This window comes from Microtus pennsylvanicus, chromosome 9 (genome assembly GCF_037038515.1).
Source record: "Microtus pennsylvanicus isolate mMicPen1 chromosome 9, mMicPen1.hap1, whole genome shotgun sequence".
Taxonomy (NCBI): domain Eukaryota; kingdom Metazoa; phylum Chordata; class Mammalia; order Rodentia; family Cricetidae; genus Microtus; species Microtus pennsylvanicus.
Window position 1 is genome coordinate 42390033 of NC_134587.1, and position 20298 is coordinate 42410330.

General features: G+C 51.6%; 1 protein-coding gene across 2 annotated transcripts in view; it reads left to right on the forward strand.

The window, feature by feature from the left end:
- Col5a1 (collagen type V alpha 1 chain) overlaps nt 1-20298 on the forward strand; it is a 150961-nt gene that overhangs the window by 66571 nt on the left and 64092 nt on the right. For both annotated transcript variants that reach the window (XM_075985567.1, XM_075985568.1), the window contains exons 10-24: nt 3676-3717; nt 3919-3981; nt 5699-5773; nt 7000-7092; nt 9092-9148; nt 10299-10352; nt 10634-10687; nt 11928-11981; nt 13188-13241; nt 14704-14757; nt 16290-16334; nt 18365-18418; nt 19034-19078; nt 19624-19677; nt 19870-19914. In XM_075985567.1, the coding sequence (XP_075841682.1) occupies nt 3676-3717; nt 3919-3981; nt 5699-5773; nt 7000-7092; nt 9092-9148; nt 10299-10352; nt 10634-10687; nt 11928-11981; nt 13188-13241; nt 14704-14757; nt 16290-16334; nt 18365-18418; nt 19034-19078; nt 19624-19677; nt 19870-19914 (843 nt within the window). The remainder of the gene's footprint in view (nt 1-3675; nt 3718-3918; nt 3982-5698; nt 5774-6999; nt 7093-9091; nt 9149-10298; nt 10353-10633; nt 10688-11927; nt 11982-13187; nt 13242-14703; nt 14758-16289; nt 16335-18364; nt 18419-19033; nt 19079-19623; nt 19678-19869; nt 19915-20298) is intronic.

Here is a 20298-nt window from a genome sequence, read left to right on the forward strand (position 1 = left end):
AGAGAGCTCCATTAGAGAGCTTCCCTGAAGGAGGCTGTGGGTGAGGGCGGGCCAGAGATAGCATTGAGAACGTAGAGGCGGTCCAATGGACACCCAATCACTAGACGATCCAGTTCCTCTTCTCTAGGAAGAGCCCAAGCCATCTGGAGGCAGTTACAGAAGCCTCCCCCACCCCCGCCTGTTGCTTGCTTCTTCCCAGCTTCCTCAGAGTGTCCACGGGGCCTTTGGCAAGTCCCCATGGAGAGATGGTGTAAACATTTGGAATTGTCAACCTGGAGCGTCGCCAGATGTCCTCAGAGTCTTAGCTATACATAAACAGATGGAAGCCTTGGGGACTGGCAGTGTATACCCTGCCCCGTGTGGGGGCGGCTGCTATTCCCTCTCCCCACACCTGTCCCACAGCATGGGTTTATAACTACTGAGCACAGCGCCAGTCAGTCCCCTGCATCCAGGAGGGGCATAGCTGGCCCTCCCTGCTCAGGTTTAGCTCCTCTCATTTATCAGCAAGACAAGGGGCTCCTTAAAAGGACAGATCTGACTTGGCAGAGATGAGGCAGACCCAGTAGTAGCCTTGGCACCAGCCTACAATGGGCTCAGGGGCCAGAAGTGCCGAGTTGATGCCTCTCACCTGGTGCCACCCACTCTACCTTCCTGGTTTATCATTGACCCTTTTTGGGCAGGGGAAACCATGTCTCAAGTAGCTCAGACTGGCCTTGAACTTCCTAACCAGTTGAGGATAACCTCAAACTCCTGATTCTCCTTCCTCCGTCTTCTTAGTCCTGGGGTTAGGAACCATACCCAGTTCCTCCAGTGCTGGAGTTCAAACCCAGGGCTACAAAGTATGCTAGGCCATCACTTTACCAAAGGACCCCAGGCTCTGCCATTGCTTCTAGTTTGTTCTGCTTAGCATGTGGATGGATCTCTATTAAGAATGGTTTGGGAGCTGGGAGTGAGTGACTGCATATACTTATGATACCAGCGACTGGGAGGTTGAGCCAGGAGGATCTGAGATCTGGGCTAGCCTAGGCTATAGACCAAAGTCTTTACTCACTGAAAAGTAAACAATTGTCTTCAGTTTGGCCAAGTCTAAGATTTTTTTTTTTTTTGGTTTTTCGAGAAAGGGTTTCTCTGTGGCTTTGTAACCTGTCCTGGAACTAGCTCTGTAGACCAGGCTGGTCTTGAACTCACAGAGATCCACCTGCCTCTGCCTCCCGAGTGCTGGGATTAAAGGAGTGCGCCACCATCGCCCGGCTAAGTCTAAGGTTTTTTTATTTCTGATTTTTGTTTAACCATATGTATTTAAGGAAATAAAACAACATGGCCTTTTATCATCATCATCGTAATCATTTTTATTATTGTGTATATAGGTACATTTTGGTACAGATATGTACAATGTATACCTGTGGGTGTGTGTACATACACGCAGAGGTCAAAGGTAGATGCCAATCGTTTCCTTCAGTTGCTCTCCACTTTATTTTTTTAAGGTTTATTTTATTTTAAAAAAATATTTCTGAAGTGTCTGCCATGTATGTGCAGGTGCCCTCAGCACCCTGAAGAGGGTTTCCCTGGAGGTAGGAAGGTGGTGAGCTCAGCCATTGTCTAGACTGCTGGGATAGTGAACTCCAGGGTTCTGCCTGTCTCCAGTTACAGGTGCAAGCCTAGGTTTTATGTGGATCCCGGGATCCAGACTCAGGTTCTCATGCTTGCACACTTTATTGACTCAGCCATCTCTCCAGGCCTCAAGATGGATGCTTTGACACCCCCAGCATGTGTATACACTGCGAGGGGCTCCGTCTGCCACCCTATGTCCCAGCCTTTCTCTGTGTGAGCATGAGTCAGTGTGTGAGTGTGGCTTATTGGGGTTAGTGAGGGTGGCTGAGATTGTTTCTCATAGGACGCCAGGGAATAAGCCCTGTCAGTTACAGAGACCTTCTCCTGTAGTTCCAAGCCCCAGTGCATTAGGAGATGTTGGGGGTGTGGGGTGCTGCTTAGGTTCAGCTTGCCTCGGAAGGCCACGGGACCAGGGCTGTTTCTCCTAGCCACATGCCTTCCTTTTTGTTCTGACCTGGGGTGATCCTGGACTGGCCTCCCGTGAGCTCCCACGATGCTGTCTCCGCTCCTCAGAACAACAGTGTGTGTGTCTGCAAAGACAGCTGCTGTCTCCTGGGCCCTGCTTGGACCAGTGGTTCCCTTAATCCCTTCTCCACTTCTGAGTCCTCCCAGCTGCCTGTCAGGGGAAACGGGAAGTGGGAAGATGAGCCGCTTGGATGAGTTCTCTGTGTACATCACACGCACAAATATTTCTCCTAGTGCATCTGTGTAAACATGGCGTATAGCTTCCCAGAGACCAGGAGACCTCATAGGCAGGGTGGCTAAGGCTTGTGTGTGTGTGTAGGGTACTTTGCTGCCCCTAGTCAGTTGGGCTTCACTCTCCCCTTCCCCCTTAGCCATGGTGACCAGCATTTCAGGCCTCACACCTCCACTTGAACAGGTCTTTTCGCTTGCTAGGGCAAAGCACACATTTGACAAGAGAGTCATGTGTTTTCAAAGACACATTTGGAGGCATGATGGTACCCATTATCTCAGCAGAATAGCCATTCTTATTTCCTTTGGCTGGGAGACTAGACAGGGACCTGGCTCAAGGCCAAGTCCTCAGCCACTCACTCCATTATTCCTGCAGTCTTGAGAACCAAGACGTACCTATGGATGTCTCTCACATGGCTAGTCCGTACGGCATGCCAGTGTCATGACAGGGTCCTGCAACTACCCACCCAAAGCCTGTCCCAGACTCTGGGTACCAGCCTGCGGCCTCGTGTGCAGATCCCCACCCCCCAGCACAGATTCTCCTGAAGTGTGCAAGGGACTCAGAATGTTCTGGGTAGGCAGTGATTGGGAGACCAAGAGAAGTCTGGGTGGTACTTTCTGAAGGGGGTGCCCAGAAATGCAGGTCCCAAAGCAGAAAAGCCTTTCTTTTAAGACAGGACCAAGAGGGCCTTGTGGAAGACTAGTCTGTTTGGATGCTCACCTTCCTAGACCTGGATGGAGGGGGGAGGACCTTGTACTTCACACATGGCAGGAAACCCTGGCTGCTCTTAGGACTGGAGAGGGAGTGGGGGGAGTGGGAGGGAAATGGAAGGAGGTGGAAATTTTTAATAAATAAACAAACAAATAAATAAATAAGGGCCAATAGGTTTTGGGATACCTTATCCCCTTTGGGGGTTGGACACAGTGAGGGTTAGTGACAGGATGGAAGATGGGAAAAAGGCGGTTGTGGGTCAGATGACTTCAGAAGGATGTGGGGAGGAGGAACTGGGTGTGTCCTGAGTACCCTCAGCCCATGTAGCTTCTTTTCTTCAGCCTTTGTCAGTCCACCTAGGTGCCTGGTCCTGGGGTCTATTCCACCCCTTGGGTGGCTGGATTTCAGGTAGATGACAGAGGACAGCAGTAGTATTCGGGGCTTTCTCTCATTCTGGCTTGTGGTGCTTTTGTCAACGTTGTGTTTGAGGAGAATGCAAAGACAGTAAGAGTGTGTTCCCCACCACAGGCCGCTGCCCTTGAGCCCTGTAGGGACTGACTGATCTCTCGGTTGACTGTTACAAATCTAGACTGTTATCCACCAGCTCAGTTGGGCTGGACCAGTGATCTCAGATGTCCCCCTTCTCTTCCTCTCTACAGGGCATGCTGATAGAGGGGCCCCCAGGCCCTGAAGGCCCTGCTGTGAGTGTCTGCATTTATTACCCTCTGACCTGTGGGAGGTACTGTGGGGGGAACTCCTGGGTAGGAAGTTGGATGCTCTCCACCTTTGCAGATACCTGGGTCTGCTTCCCTGACCCCACTCTGCTCTCTCATAACCAGAAGCGAAGGCTTTGCCCTGCGGCCTTATCTGAAACCCTGTCTTGACTTTATTTTTAATTCCAGGGTCTTCCGGGACCACCAGGAACTACGGGTCCTACTGGCCAAGTGGGTGACCCTGGAGAAAGGGTAAGAGGCAGATTCAGTTCCAAGACCATGTGCTCGGTGGGCTTGTCTGTGCGTCCTTCCTCTTGCCATGTCCGGTCTCTTCCTCCTTCTTTCCTGCTCTGCCTCCTGCACTGTTTTCTGATGTAGAAATGACACTAAGGACGTCTACTCCTTCCTCACATGACCCCTCTCCCCAGGGCCATGCATTGTTACCCCCTCAGGTCTCTATGGAGTTGACTCTCACCTGGCTCTGTGCCAGGAGTGTAAAAACCAAGCTGGGCCCAGAGGCAGCTGGCATCAGCCTTGGCCGGCAGTCAGATGCCCTTGGCAGTGGCCCTACGTTAGCGAGACAGCTTGAAGGGCCCTGGTGAGACACAGGAGCTGGTACTGACCCGGAGCCTACATTAGTTCTCACGTTAGCCCCTCTTATTAGAAATCAAGACACTGGCTGGTCAATTTGTTCTGGGTGGGATGTGAGCCCAGTCCTGGGCCGTGGACTCCTACCGACACCTGGTGGTGGGTTGGAGTACTGCAGCCCGTGGGATTCTGAAGCCCTTCCTTCCTTCCTTCCTTCCTTCCTTCCTTCCTTCCTTCCTTCCTTCCTGCCTGCCTGCCTGCCTGCCTTCCTTCCTTCCTTTCTCCCTCCCTCCCTCCCTCCCTCCCTCCCTCCCTCCCTCCATCCTTCTTCTTCCTCCCTCCCTTCCTCCCTCCTTTCCCTCCCTCCTTCCCTCTCTCCCTTCCTCTCTTCCTCCCTCGCTCTTTCCCTTCCTCTCTTCTCTCTTTTCCTGCCTGCTCATCTAATAAATGTCATCGCTATAGTCAGACATCTGAGTTGCAGACAAGGATGTATGTGTGTTAAGGACAGGCATTTGTCCCTGGAGCTGATTCTTGGCCCAGCACAGTAAGGCGTTTAAGCAGGAGGTAGAAAGGAAGATGAAGGTGTGTTCTCATGGAAGGTGTCAAGTAGAGTGTTCTGCTGGCTGTGGCCTCTTCAAGGCAGTGGCTGAGGATATCATGGTGGTTTAGGCAAGTATGGGTAAGTGTAAAAGTTAGGCACCTGTAGATACAGGGAAGAGGTTGTAGGCGTGGGTGTCTCTGCAAGCTGGGTTCAGTTTGGGCATCTGAGTTCACTTTGTAAGACAGCCTGAACTCTGACTCTGTCACAGCCTCTGTCCCTGTAAGCCAGGGCCTGAAGAATGTTCCTGAACACGTTAAAGTTGCTCAAGACGGCTTTGTGCTCCCGTGGGTGGTCCTTCCTTCTGTTCACACCATACTCTGGGTCTGTCCAAACGAGCAGGTGCTCGCTCTATTCTGTCCTCCAGTCCCTGGTCACATGCAGAGCTGGGGACTGGAGCAAGGAGGGCTCCTCATTCATGGCCAGAGGAGCTTGCGGCCGCAGTTCTCGGGCTCCAGTCTGTGTGGAGACAGTGGGGGCTCTCTGGAATGACGGGAGCTGGCCCCTGCCTTTCTCCAAGCCTGACACTCAGTCTTCAGTCTTCAGCATCCAGCCGGACACTGTCACCCACCTTTCCTCTCTGAATTCCTTATACCCAAGTCAGCTCCCTCACTCCCCATCCCCACAGCCCCCTATAGTGTTATTTCTTTCTCTGGGTTTCTAGAACGTTTCTGTTATAAAGTCTTTGTCTTGCCTAGCCTGTTTTCTGAATTCTCATTCCCAGTGCTGCTGCTCAGCTTCGTCCTTCCATCTCTCTGACCAGTTTTCTTTCTGCTCTTGTAGGGTCCCCCTGGGCGCCCAGGTCTTCCTGGTGCTGATGGCTTGCCTGGTCCTCCAGGAACAATGCTCATGCTGCCGGTAAGTGTCTCTGACTGAGGAGGTTGCAGTGGATAGGTCCTGGAAGTGGTGTGTGTGCATGGATATATGGTAGCCCAGGAATGGGGTTTGTGGGGGTGGTTCATTGGAAGTTACTTCTGTACCATCTTCTGTAACTGTGGTGGTTTATTCTAGAACCTTCTAGGTGCTACTTTCCATTGGAGTTGCTATTTAATCCTAAGTAATAAGAATGAAGCCCAGGTTCACATTCTGTGTCTGTGATAAGTGAAGAATGGTCCCTCAGGTCAATCATTCATAGATGAAAGACTTGGAGCTCAGAGAGTAGCTGGAAGCCAACCTGGCCTCAGGGTCCAAACCAAGAAGTTTTCTAGATATCTGTGTCCTTGTAGCCAGCACCCAACCACTGCTGCTGGCATTGGGGTCTCTGCCGTTATAGGAGACTATAAAGAAAGGGGTACATGCCCTGGACTCTTGTCTCTCCTCCAGAGAATATCTGGGACCGTTGCAGAAGTGCCCTCAGGAGCGAGGGTTCTAGGTAGGCCAGGCCTAACAAACCTGGGGAAGTGAGGAGTTAGAGGGAGGCATAGGCAGGGCTGGGCCAGCCCCTCAGCCACCTTGTTCTTGACTGTTTTCCTTAGTCCCTGTCTCCTTCACTATGCCTGAGCCCTGTGTCCTCAGGGCTGTATTCAGCCCTGTGCCTTCATCACTATGTTCCCAGGTCTGTGCCCTCAGCACTGTTCTCAGCTCTGCTCTTTAAGCACAGTGCTCCGGGGCCAGCTGGTGTGATGGAGGACGGAAAGTTGGCAGGTTCCCCTCTCAAGGGCAGATGTTGAAGAAAGTGGCATTTGGTGCTCCTGGTCTCTTTCTAAGGTCTCAGAACAAGAGCACCAGCTGCACTGTATGCCCCAGATGCATGTCACACTAAGGGAGACCCAGCCCACGGTGTCCCTTGCAGGTCCTTTGGACCTAGCCCTATTTCTTTGACCCCTGGTTATGTTTTGCAGTGGTGAGGGTCTGTGGCTCCTCAGGGTGCAAAGCAATGAAGGCCCAAAGTCCTTTGTGAGCACAGGGCCGGGTTTCAGGTGTCCACGCTACAGGAAGAGCTGTGATTGCTGTGGAACACAGGTTGATGCAGGTTCTGGGATTGGAAGTCTCTGCTTACATAAGGACCATGAGACCCACCTCATGCTAGGGTCAGAGTGGGTGCCATGTTCCTTCCCTAGTGACCCTTCACCTTTCTCTTGCAGTTCCGGTTTGGAGGCGGTGGTGATGCTGGCTCTAAGGGCCCTATGGTCTCTGCCCAGGAGTCCCAGGCCCAGGCTATCCTCCAGCAAGCCAGGGTGAGTAGTGTGAATGCCTGGATTCACAGCCTGGCCCCGGTGGCTGCAGAGATCAAACGATTGTCTCACAGTTTGCCTGGTCAGGAGCACAGGGAAGGTTGGGTCTTCCACATACAGCTGGAGAATGTGTGGAGCTTAAGGAGAGTTTTTAGGGGTTCCCTGTCCACAATGAGGGGTGAGAGGCCTCTGGATCTCTGCAGCTTGTCTGATCCAGTGAATGCAAACACTCACCTCTGTTGCCAGGCCTTGCACTTGGGGCTAGCCATGGGGAAAGGCACTCTCAGGGCTCTGGGTAGGGATGCTGGATGGTTGACTCAGTTTCCCTGGGCTGGGGTTCTTATTGAGTGCGAGGACACACCCTAGGAGAGAGCTTGTAGACCCAAGGTCCCTCACTCTGGACCCAGAATCTTTCATGGACCCACAAGGCTCTTGCATTGGGTCCAGGGTCTCTCACACTGAGCCCAGAGTCACAGATCTGGGTCCAGGGTCCCCTCCTTCCTGAGTAAGCCCATCAGGAATGGCATCATTAGAGAACGTGGCTCCAGATTCCTGATGGCCAGTAACTGGCCTGATGCTGCCACTGGCCAGTGGGGTGGGCAGGTGGGTGATCCTCTGGTGAAGTGTGGATGAAGCCAAAATAAAACTCCGGAACTATTGACAGTACTCTGCAGGGCAGAACAGACGTTAATGGCAGAGTGCACTGGGGTAGCTGAAGGACGGTTTCAGCATTGTGTAGTTGCCATGGAAGAGGCCAGCCAGGGATAAACCCAAATCGGATATGGCTCTCCTGGGATTAGGTTTGTTGACATGGGCCTGCCTGCCTGGCCTCTTTATCAATGCATTTTATCAAAGTCAACTGAGAGAAAGAGAGAGAGAGAGAGAGCTTGTAAGACTTTTTTTTTTTTAAAGATGTATTTACTTTTATTTTCTGTGTGTGCTTGGTGCCCACAGAGGCCAGAAGAGAGCATCAGATCCTCTGGAACTGGAGTTACAGATGGTTGTGAACCATGTGGGTGATGGAAATTGAACTTGGGTCCTTTGGAAGAAGTGTTCTTAACCCCTGGGCCATCTCTCCAGTTCTGATATTTTTGGAATGCTTTTATAATACTGTATATTTTTATTTGTAAATTATTTAATATTACATTTTTTATTGTGTATATATGGGTATATTTGTACCTGTGTGTTCATGTGTGTGGAGGCCTGAGGTGAATGTCATGTATTTTTCTCTATCGGTTTCTATTTTATTTTGAGATAAGGTCTCTCACTGAACCTGGTACTCATTGATTTGCTTAAGCTGGCTAGCTCCAGGAATCCAGCTGTTTTTGCCTTCCAGCACAAGGGATAGAGACAGGTGCTGGAACATCTGGCCTTTTACATGTATGCTGGGAATCCTAACTCAGATTCTCATGTTTGCATGGCAAGCATTTTACCATCTCCCTAACCTTCAGAGAGCTTTAAAATGCAAAATAACCTTCCAAACTTAAGATGGCACTGTGTTGGAGGTTGCAATCCCACAATGGAGAGGAAGACAAGTTGAGCCTGTGTGGCCGCTGGCAGGAGCCACACAAAGCTGGGATTCAGTATGTGAGAAAGAGCCCAGGGTCCCCAGGCTCTGCCATGCGCCACACACACCTCTGTCATTGCTGGAGAGTACCTAGTGCCTCTCAGGAAATGAAACAGGGAAAATACACACCTCTGCTCAGCCCAGGAAGGGAGACTACATTTCAGATTTGGTATGGAGGGAGGAGGTTCCACAAGCAGGGTCTCTCCAGCAGTGCTGGAAGAGAAGAAGACGTTGGGGACCCTGCCCACAGTAGGGCAGTGGGTAGCACTGATTTCTCCCTCTGTGCCCTGCTTCCCTGTGGATGCTGAGAGTCCAGAATTGAGTGGGTGAGACCTCTTGTGAACCTCCAGTCCTAGGCCCCTTTTCCTCCTGGCCTGAAAGCCAGGACAGGTCCACCCATAGCCTTTTCCTGATCTCCTCCCCTTTCCTTTTCAGTTGGCACTGAGAGGACCAGCTGGTCCAATGGGTCTCACCGGGAGACCCGGCCCCATGGTGAGTGATTGGCAGGTCTGGGATCAGTGGGTGGGGAACACTGGATGGCCCTCTGCTCAGGACCTTGTTCCCAGTTGGGAGCCAGTTCAGACAGGTTCTTGGAGCTGTGGGAGCATGTGTGTGTGTGGGATGTGTGTGTGTGGCTGTGTTTAAGGTCACTTGAAGTTTTGGGGGATTCCTGGGAAATGGTCTTCAGTTTAAGCATGATGGGAGAATGGGGGTGCTCTCTCCTCACCTCTGCATCTGAGCTCCAAGCTCTCTCTGTAAAGCACACACTCTAGGCTACTCTCACTTTTCTCTTATCATGGGAGGTATACAGCAGGTGGGGGAGGGGTCTGCTATGCTAAAGGCCTGGAGATGTCCTAAGAGGCTGAGCCCATACAGCTATGCTGCTGCACCTTTGGTTCATGAGGAATCAGCTTTTCTGTCTTTCTGGGGTTTTCTTCCTTACAGTTCTGTTCCAGGGTCAAAGGTGACCCCAATGCAGGGAAACCACAAGGTTTACAGTCTTCCCTTGCCTGGTCTAGGTGGTTAACTCTCCTCTGGGGCTTCACAGTACAGCATGGATGTCATATATGCAGGGACACTCAGCTGTCATTCAAGTGTCAAAGACAAGCTCTGGGGACCGGGAGTAGGACCTTACAAGGACACAGCTACCTCCCCGCCCTCCAGAGCCAAGGACGGAACCCAGAGTCTTGCACTTGCTGGGCAAGCACTCTACCACTGAGCTAAATGCCCAATTCCAAGGACACGGAATTCTTGTACCATTGGGCCCCTCATGACTTTGTCATATGCTGCCTCCCATCCCCAGGCCTGGGTTCAGTACCCTGCACCCAGGAGGTGAGGCCAGTCTCCCAGGAACTCTTGAGCTGGACCATAGGCTATGTAGTGTGTTCCAAGCTAGGGGCTGTAACAAACCATAGGCCAAGTTGTTCTCTCTGGATTTCATGGACTCTGTGAGCTCCATCCCCTGGGGTTCCACGAAGAACCAGGAAGAGACCCCAGCAGCTACAGGTCCCCCCGCCTCCCAGAAGTCATGCTCTTTGCTTTGTCGCAGTTGGCAGGCCACCCTCGTGATCCACCCCGTGCAGCCTTGCTGTGTCCTGTGTCACTTGTCTGAGTACACACTAATCTTATACTGTCTCCTTAGGGTCCTCCTGGGAGCGGAGGCTTGAAGGGTGAGCCAGGAGATATGGGACCTCAGGTATGTGTAAACCTACCCCTGTTTTGCTTTCAGGATGGTGTTCCTGGTTTCTCGTGGTGGCCCAGTTCTTCAACCAAATCAGGAAGAATTGTCCTTTGATACCTTAGAACAGGCTCCCTGTGCCCCCACTTAATGTTGGATCTCTGTCTTGGGCCTGGGATGCCCACATGTGGGCAACTGGAACAGGAAGCCTTAGGCTAGGTTGACAAGCATGAGGATGAACGTTCTTCTTCCTCTGAAGAGGGACATGCCCTGATGCTTTGTCCTCTGATTTCTGGCAGGGTCCGCGAGGTGTGCAAGGTCCACCTGGCCCAACGGGGAAGCCTGGAAGACGGGTAAGTGCTAGGTGCTACGAACATGTGGTATGGTGGCGGCATCCATGCCCAGACCTAAGGTAGATTGTCCCCTTCAGGGACTCATTGTCCCATGTCTATCTCCAAGGCTGTGTCTGAGCTTCTGCTTAGGAACAAATGCTGTCCTACCAGACAGGTCACAGCAGTTGGATCCACATCATTGATGGTTGATAGTGGGCCTTGTCTTTGGGGCCACCTTGTGCCTCCTCTCTAGAAGTGACTGTTTTCAGTTCCTGCCTTCCTTCAGTCCTCTAGCCTTTTGGGGTTTCCCATTGAGAATGGTGTTCTCCTGGATGGATCCAGCTGTTTTCCTCAGGAGTACAGCTGCTATAAGATGCCACACTATTAAAAAGTGATGACCACACTCCAGGAAGACTAGTAGAAAAGTCTGAATTAGCCCATCCTGTTGCTACAAACAGACCTTATCAGGTGTTGCATATGGAGACCAAAGCCACCACTGTCCACACGGCCTCCATGCCTGACCATGCCTCCCCTAACCCATGACCAATTACCTACAGGAGACAGGAAAGAAGATGCTGGTGTGTCTCACAAGTGAGCAGGGGCTTGGCAGGGAATCCCTGTTCCCTTGTGCCTCTCCTGTGGTGACTATAGCTTATATAGCAGACACTGAAGGTCCCCACTTGGCCTTTAGTCCTATGGCAATCAACTGGGAACCCTGGGCTTGCTCTTGAATATTTTCCATGACTATGAAGCAGGTGTGAGAGTAGACAAGATGGGTGACCAGGGCAGACCCTGCCTCTAGGTCGCTGTGTTGTCTGAGTGGGACACACACCCTCTGAATCTCTCTCATACTCAGATGGACCGAGAGAGGCCTTTATTGTTCCCATGAATCTTTGGTCTTTAATTTTCTTCCCAGTGGTAGCAAAGAGCTTGTCTTTGGAGCCATAAAATAGAGTTCTCTGTACTGGGTCTCCCAAATTCCATCATCCTTCCCAAGCCTAGAAGGACAGGTGGTACCAGGCTCCTGGGCAAGTCGTAGTGAGACAAACATTATAGTCTTACTTGTTGGTCAGTGGTGTGGCATGGCCTCGGGCTGTTGGATCTGGGTCCCCTGTCCAGTCTGATGACACTGAACAGTCGCCCTTGGCCAGAGTACTTTCCATGATCTCCACCCTCAGCTTGGCTTGCTTGGAAGCTGCTCCCAGAGGATGTGGCAGGCTGCCTTTTCTTCCATACGGACTGCTTGTCTTCTCTCTTCCAGGGCCGTGCTGGGAGTGATGGAGCCAGAGGCATGCCTGGACAAACAGGCCCCAAGGTAGGCTGTCACCCATACCTCCTTATGTCAGGGGACCACATTCACCATCATCCCTGACGTCATGTTGATGACATAACCATCATGTGTGACGAGTGTGACGATAGGGTGTGCTGACTGTCTTGGATGAGTCCCTTTGGTGTGTTTGGGGGGAGAGATTGACAGTTGAATTGCGTAGGTGAGCATCAATCTCTTTAAAAGGGCAGGTTCCCTCTTCTTATGGGCACTGAGTGAGGTGGGGTGACTTCAGTTGTGAGAACCCCTTGGGAGTGTGCAGGTAAGCAGGCCACACCCTTGGGGACGTGAGTGGCCAGATGATCCCAAGTCTATGGGACGTGAATCTTCCTATACTGCCCTGGGAAGTCAGGACCTGGACCTTGTGGGGTTGAGTAGACACACCTGCAGGAGAACAGGGGCTCCTGTGCATGCATAGGACTTGTCTAGATGCATGACAACTGTTTTTCCCGCCTGATGCTGTGGATCCTGGGTTCATCCCTCTTCCCATGACCCTGTATGAATGCTCTCCTCCATGAACTGTCCCTGCTCAGCACATCTGTGCTGGGTTCCCTGGTTCCAAAGTCCTGAATGCTTCCTGTGAACCCTGAGTTAATGGACACTGAAGGTCGTGAATGACAGACAGAGGGAAATATTCCTATTCTGTCAAGTAGTTTTTGTTCTTTTACTACAAAGTCATGAAAAGCCTCAAATACTCCACTCTTGATTTCATCCTACGTGGCTTATACACCCACAAGATGGGATGCTGATACTGGGCTCTATGAGGCTGGGAGACAGGAGCCAGAGTCCCTGCAGGTGACGATGCTGGGGCCTTCACCAGTGAGTGTGAGCTGCGGTGTGTGACAGCCCTTGGGACACAAGGCTGCCACCATCAGGACAGATGAGACCACCCCTCCTGCAGGGGGACCTCAGAGCAAATGAGAGCATGCTGACTTTGCAGCGGCCACGGATAAAACTGCATGTCTGTATTCCCAAGGATGCCCTGGCTTTTGGCATGGGGACTGGCATGGGTGCAACAGTGCTCCTCCCTTCCCACTCTCTGCCTTGCTGGGAGAGAGGAGGTGGCATATTCAGGCTCTACAGTGGCCTGAGACAGGAGCACCGTGCAGGGGCCATGAGAGCACCCTGGGTCCAGGGCGCTGAGTTGAGGGTGTTGCTGTATAGGTGTTTGATGGAGTTTTCTTGTCTTTGCAGGGTGACCGTGGCTTTGATGGCCTGGCTGGATTGCCAGGAGAGAAGGGCCACAGGGTGAGTATTTGCTGCGAGATTTGGGAAGGTCTCAGGTTCCTTAAATGGGGCCAGGTTCCCCCATTTCACAGTGTCCCTGTGTAAAGTGCTGTAACTGTTCACAGAACTGACCCCCAGAATGAAGTCTCTGTTGATGGAGATCTAGGCCACAGAAGTTGATTTCCTACTGTAGTTCATGAAACAAGACCAGCAGGTGTCTCATCCCCAGGGCATCATGGGGTACAGGGAAGTGAGGGAATATGCCCATTAGAACTAGCTTTAAAACCTTCTAGAACCCACTTCCTACCTAAGGGAGGCTTCACATGCGTGGGAAACCAAACACTTATCACATGCAAGCTGCAGAGTCAGGATGTAAGGCGGTGGCTCTGGATGGTTTGGCTAAGGAGGCCTGGAATTGGCCACCTTGGTGCCTACCTGCCTTTCTCACCCCCGCTGGAATGAATCCTCTCTGACCTGCTTTGCCCTGAAGTGGGTTTATCAGCCAATTTTAGCATTGTTTGGGACATCCAGGCACATGTATATGTATTACACACATGTACACAGTTACCTTCATGGGCATATACAAAAGTAAGGGTACACATATTCATCCACACACATATGCATATGCACACATTCTTAGCCACACACATGCATACCATACATGTATACACATATTCACAGGCCCACACATGTGTACACACATACAAGCATGGAGACATCTATGTCAGTGTAATCACATAAGACCTAGATATATATGCACACATTCATAAGCACATATGCTATAGGTACAAACAGACACAGGCATATAGACATCCATGTACATATACATGTATATACACAGGAGCACACATGTATGTAAACAAGTACACATGGGTACAGACATTCATACTTACCCAGGCACACCCACACATACAGGCAGACATGGGTATACGTACATATACAATACATGCATGTGCATATACTATGTACACGGGGATGCAACAGTACAATCATGCTTATACACGGGCAAACTCAAAGCCACCAGTGGCAGTCTTTGGATAGAAGGTGTGTGTGTGCAATCCTTTTGACCTACTGATGAGAGCACAATTGAGCGCCTGCTACAGGCGAGGCTTGGAACTGCAGGTTTTCATGAGGTAAATTAGCCCTGACCTTCAGGGATTCTTGGTCCAGGGTGGTACCTTTCTGCGGTATCTTCCCTCACCCCAAGTGCACCATGTGCCTGCATGTCTGTGTCTCCTGCTACACCTGCTAGGTGTTCAGTCGGATGATTCTGCTGCCATCAAACTGTCCAGATGGGACTTAGGTGCAAGGTTCTGCGGCTAACCCCATAGACTGACCACTCAGCATATATCCTCCTCCCAGGGGAGCTAGCCTGCTCCCTGTGGTGTTCAGGGTTAGATTTAAGAGACAGAGAAAGGGGCTTGGAATAGTTGTTGACAACCTGCTCTGCAGTGGTTAACACTGACCCTGGTTGACTTACTAGGGTGACCCTGGTCCTTCCGGCCCACCTGGACTTCCAGGAGAAGATGGAGAAAGGGTACGTATCTCAGCATCCCTTTCCCTGGAAAACTGTGAGTATGGGCCCGACAGGGTTAGTGGGGGTGCTGGGGAAAGGAGGTGTGCATGTTGGCCCAGGGAGGTGGCTGTGTGCTTCTGAGACCGAAGCAAGGCACAGGCATTCCTATCCTTCTTGCCCATGAGGGTCAAACTGTCATGGGCCTCAGAAGCGGAGCTTCTAACTATAGGAGGCAGGTGTCCCGGATCCTGTGGAGGGGAGATGCCAGGGGCTTAATGAGCTCGGCCTCTCTGCTGATCTCATCTAAATGAGGTGTCAGGTGGAGAAGCAAGGGCTAGAGGAGGAGAGCAGGGGGTGGAGGAAAGAGGAAAGTCATTATCTCTGGCCCCAGAGGGAGGGAAGGGCGAAACAACCGAATATAGGAACAGAGGGAGGGAAGGGCTGGCGGTGGGCTCCTTAGCCTGGGCTCTGTATCCAGAGGCCTCCTCAGGTCTGTCCCGAGTATCTTCGAGGGGCTGAAGGTTAAGCTCGTACTCGGGCCAGAGCACAGATGTGCATGATCAAGAATGAGTGATAAGATGTATGGGCTCCTCACGCTATCGTTGGGAGGTTCAAGAAGCCCCGGAAAGTGGGAGAGAAGCTGTACCCTCTCCAGTTTCGGACTTTGCTAGGGAGTTTCCCCTTTCTCGGCTTTGGCCTAATCAGCTGTAAGGTGAGGAAGGAGAGGGGTGCTATTGGATGCCCCACCCCTTGATTTAGAAAATGTGGGTGTGGGTTCATGTATGTGCATTTGTGTGCCCAGCTGTGTTTCATGTACAGATTGCACTATGTTTTGTATGCCTTTGTGTACATATGTGTGCACACAGGGTGTGCACATACATGTACACTGCCATGGATGCAAAAGTCTACTCCCAGATGCTTGCATATATGTATGTATGTGATGCGTCAGTGAGCAGATGTATTCAATGTAGACACACATAAGCTTGTGTGCAGGCAGGCTGTATGGGAGCGCGTATGTCTCTGTGTGTGAGGAAGGCAGGAGAGATGAGTTGTGTGATAGGGAAATGTGCCCTGGCTAGCATCCCTGGGTGTGACCCGATGGAACCAGGACAACCATCCCATCTGGCGTCAGGAGGAAAAGGCTCTTCTGAGTTTGCTGTGGCTGCTTTGGACTTTGAGAGACTCCGAGCTCAGAACAGTCTGTCCAGGGCTCCTCTGTCCCTCCTCTGATGTCCCTGTTTCTCAGTTTCTGTTACTCATGAGGGTCACTAAGGCCTTGAACTCCATAAGTGCTCTGACTAGCTGCTTTTGCTGCAGCTGTGAATGTAGCTGGCAAGCAGGGCCTGCTTCCAAGCTTCACGGTTTCCCTGCAGCAGCTGCACCCTTGTAGCTCCAGAGTGAGGACAGGGGCCTCTCCTATGGGAACAGCACTAGCAAAATAGCATATGTCTGAGCAGAGCGGACGGAGTCCCGCTGTGCGGTGCTGGGAGGTGGCCTCTGGGTATCCAGACCTCAAATTTTGACCTTAATCATCCTCTCTCTCTCCTCCATAGGGTGACGATGGAGAAGTTGGACCCAGGGGGCTGCCTGGGGAGCCTGTAAGTTGCTGATGGGGGAGGACTCTGGGCCTCAGTTACACAGTTGGGAATTGATGGGTGTGTAGATTAGAGAGCTTGGTTGGAAGAAGGGGACAAGTGACATTGGCCCAGGATAGAAAAGAAGAAGGACACTAGGGCTTGGGTAACTCTGGGGAGTGTATACTGACCCTTTCACCGGGAGGAAGCTGTAGAAAATGCCCAGGGGCATCGTAGTTCCAGGGAAATTATGTCCCACGTGCAACATGGAGGACATTCAGAGGGACTACGGTGGGCACCCAAGTGTGTCAGAGTGGACAGGAAGACACGATATGGCGTGTGTTCCTCATAAATCATAGCAGGCACCTAAGTAACATGATGGGCCTCTAGGACATTGTGCTGGTGTCCAGGGTGCCATGGCAGGTGTCCAATTAGTAGCCATAGTGGGTGCTGGGACAGTCAAGGGGACTGAATAGGCCCAAGCTTGCTCCAGGCCTGGCAACTGCACTCTCCAGGGTGCTGCCCGGTCCACTGCAGGAAAAGCTGCCTTCAGCCAGCCAATTTGTATTTAGGCTTAAAGCAGATTTTCACAAGGGTAAAAGGACATTAATTATCTTTCATTTACTGACGCTCAGAAACCTACCTTCGTTATCCAAGTCAGGCGGCCATTCGCATTTGGCGAAGCTAATTGATGAGCTATGCCACAAACACCGCACAGGGCAGAGCGCAGGGTCGGCACGCTCAGGTTCATTTGGGATGAAATTATACCCTAGATGTCTGATTAGCCACTGAGGAGGCTCCATCAGCGCCGCTCTCCTTAACACACATCTAAGCGGTGCCTTCTGGGTTATTAGTGTCTCAAAAATATTTATGACTAAGCATGAAAGTAATGAAGGAAGCGTTTAGGACAGTGAACGTGAGGAAAAGGTGTCCTGAGGTTTTTTTTTTTTCATCTAAAAAGGTTCTGTCAAAATCAGGGCACTTGAGATCTGAGGCTGTGGGGAAGCCTGTAATCCCTAAGGTGGGCGGTTCCCTTGCAGCCCTGTATCCACCCCAGACATCAGCATCCAGGGCACCTCACACCAGGCCCTTTGTCGAGGCGGGAGGCATTGCACACAACCTGTGACATGAGAGCTGGCTTGTTAGGGTTTCTGTCCTGCCCAGTACCCCACAGCTGGCAATCCCCAAAGAAAATCACACAGAGAGTCTACATTAGGTTATAAACTGATTGGCCCATTAGCTCATGCTACTTATTAGCTCTTGTAGCTTATATTAACCCATTGTTCTTATCTATGTTAGCCACATGACTCAGTACCTTTTTTAGCAGGGCAGATCACTTCCTGTGTCTTTGGTGGTCTAGGCAGGAATGGGAGGAATGGGCTTCCTTCTTCCTAGCATTCTCCTGTTCTCATCACCCCGCTTCTACTTCCAATCTGGCTGACCCACCTATACTTCCTGCCTGGCCAGGCAGCGTTTATTTAAAACATGATTGACAGAATACAGACAATTCTCCTGCACCAACAACCCTTCCATGTCCAGGGGAGGAGAGAACAGCTTGGGCTCTCCTAAGTAGCTGTCCCCAACAAGACCCTGAAGTTCCTTGTAGGACTTTTGTCTTCTGACCCTGTTCTCTGATCCCTTGAGCTCTGTCAGCCCAGAAATGACAGCATTGTGTGCCACGGGGAAGAGAGACTAAGGAAAGACTCAGCAATAAACACTGGATCCCACGGAGCAATGCAATTTCATGAGTTTCTGTGGAGAGATTTTGTGCTCACTTCCCAGAGTGTCAGGGGCAAATGAGAAAGACCCCTTCCCTGAAGACATTCCTGATGTCGAGCTGAGCCCCCCTCTTTCAGGAACCCTCCACTTCTGATTCCCTTTCCAGGGAGAGAGGAGGATGGGATAAGTGGGGCATGACGGTGTCTCTTAGGCTTCTGGTTTCACCGGCTAAGCTCCAGTGGGGTGCAGGGTGATGGCCATGGGCTGTGCAGGGCAGACAAGCAGGGCAGGCCTCCAGCTGGGTTTCATGTTTTCCTTGTTCTTCCTTCTTGCAGGGACCACGTGGTCTGCTTGGGCCCAAAGGGCCTCCTGGACCTCCTGGCCCTCCCGTAAGTTCTGTCACCTCTTGGCATATGTATTCACATTGTGGCCCCAGAAACCCTCTAACTAGCTAGTGGCATTGGGGACATGAGGCCATACTGACTGGTGTGCGGCTGTAGGTATGAGGGGCTGTGGGTCACTCGTACTCATACAGGAAGAACCAGAAAACGGGTAGGGTTGAGGTTACTGGCCTCGCAGTTCTTCGAGACTTTTCCACTTCCCTTTCAGGCACACAATGCCTGCTGACTATTTTTTTTTCTGTCATAAGAAATACCTCAGGATGCCACACCGTGTTTCTGCTTTAGAGGCCTTCCAGCATCTTTGTTGGGAGTTCTGGAAGGGGACAGAGGCTCGTGGTTCTGACTGGGGCTCTGTTTTTGGTGGCTCAGACTGACCCTACAGTTTTCAGCCCCGTTGAGATTTTTGTAGGGCTCAGGGTCTGCTCACTTGAGGGTGCGGGGTCCTGACAACTCAGCTAGAGCTTGGTGAAGGGTCAGTAGCCCCGACTGCGAGGGGTGGAGAGTCAAGTCTGTCTTGTCACCTCAGACCCGTGCCCGAGCATGTGGGGTGGGGTTGCTCAGGCTACATTGAAAGCATCTCATTTCCTTATCGCTCTCCTGCAGGGTGTAACTGGTATGGATGGCCAGCCCGGCCCAAAAGGAAATGTGGTGAGTCCCAAGGGTCACATGATCTGGCTTGTGGCGGTGGTCTGTGGGCACAGTCCATGCCTGGCAGTGGAAGTCTGTATTAGCTGGGAACTGGGGCAGGAGAGTGGGCACCTTAGGCTCTGACCCATGACCTGGTGCTGCCCTCTGGTGGCAGAAGCCTCTGGTGTCAGAATCCCAAGTTGGAATTTCTTACCGAGGTTGGCCCAAGTAAGAGTCAATGCCATCAGAAGTGAGTCTATTAGCTCTAGACCTATTTCAAGGGCACACTTTTCTACTAATAAACTATTTCCTGCTCAGTTCCTGTCACACTCTCTGCCAGTGCAAGGCCACATCCCCCTTTCAGAGTCAAACCATTAATCCTGCGGGTATAAGATTCTGCCTACTTTTCATTGGTGGGTTCCCTTTTCCTGAATGCTGTTCCCACAGCTGTTCCCCTGATTCCAGGGGACTTCTGTTGGACAGTTCAGAACAGGAGGAAAAGATGAGAAGTGAAAATGAGGTTCCTAGACCCTCTTCTCAGGGCCTTTGCCTCTGTTTTTCCATAGGGTCCCCAGGGAGAGCCTGGGCCCCCCGGACAGCAGGGTAATCCCGGTGCTCAGGTAAGTATCCTGGGAAAGGTGACTTGGAACTTCAGGGTGGGGCCCAGGTTCGGGTCAGGTGTCTGAGAAGTACAGACTTTAGCTTTGCCATCCACATGGTTGGTCTCTGGATGGAGGGGGGGCAATCAGTGGGAGAACGGTGGAGGGATTCCCTGGTCAGTCTCCTCATTCCCCTGTTGCTTCCCCCTCCAGGGTCTCCCAGGCCCCCAGGGTGCTATTGGTCCTCCAGGAGAAAAGGTAGGTGGGCCAGCTGGGTGCATGCAGAGGGCACATGGCTCCTGGGTCCTGCAGGCCTGGGGTTCTACTGGTTTTCACTAGCAGGCATGCACACCTTTCTCTCCAGAAGGCCCTGAAGTTTAACCCTCTGGGAACCAAGCATGCCAGCCTCAGGGAGGATCTTAAATCCTTCTCATTAATTCATGCATCCTTTCACGACTCACTCTCCATCTATGTGGGGAAGTGCCGGTTTTAGCAAGGGGTGAGGGATCCCCAAACCAGCACACACTGTTGCGTATGAACTATGAGCCATTTATCAGAAATTCAGATTGAATTGAGCATCTTATTTAGTTGAGCTTTAGTGAATTTGGCACATAGACTTCTGGCCCTTACCGTGTCCTGAGA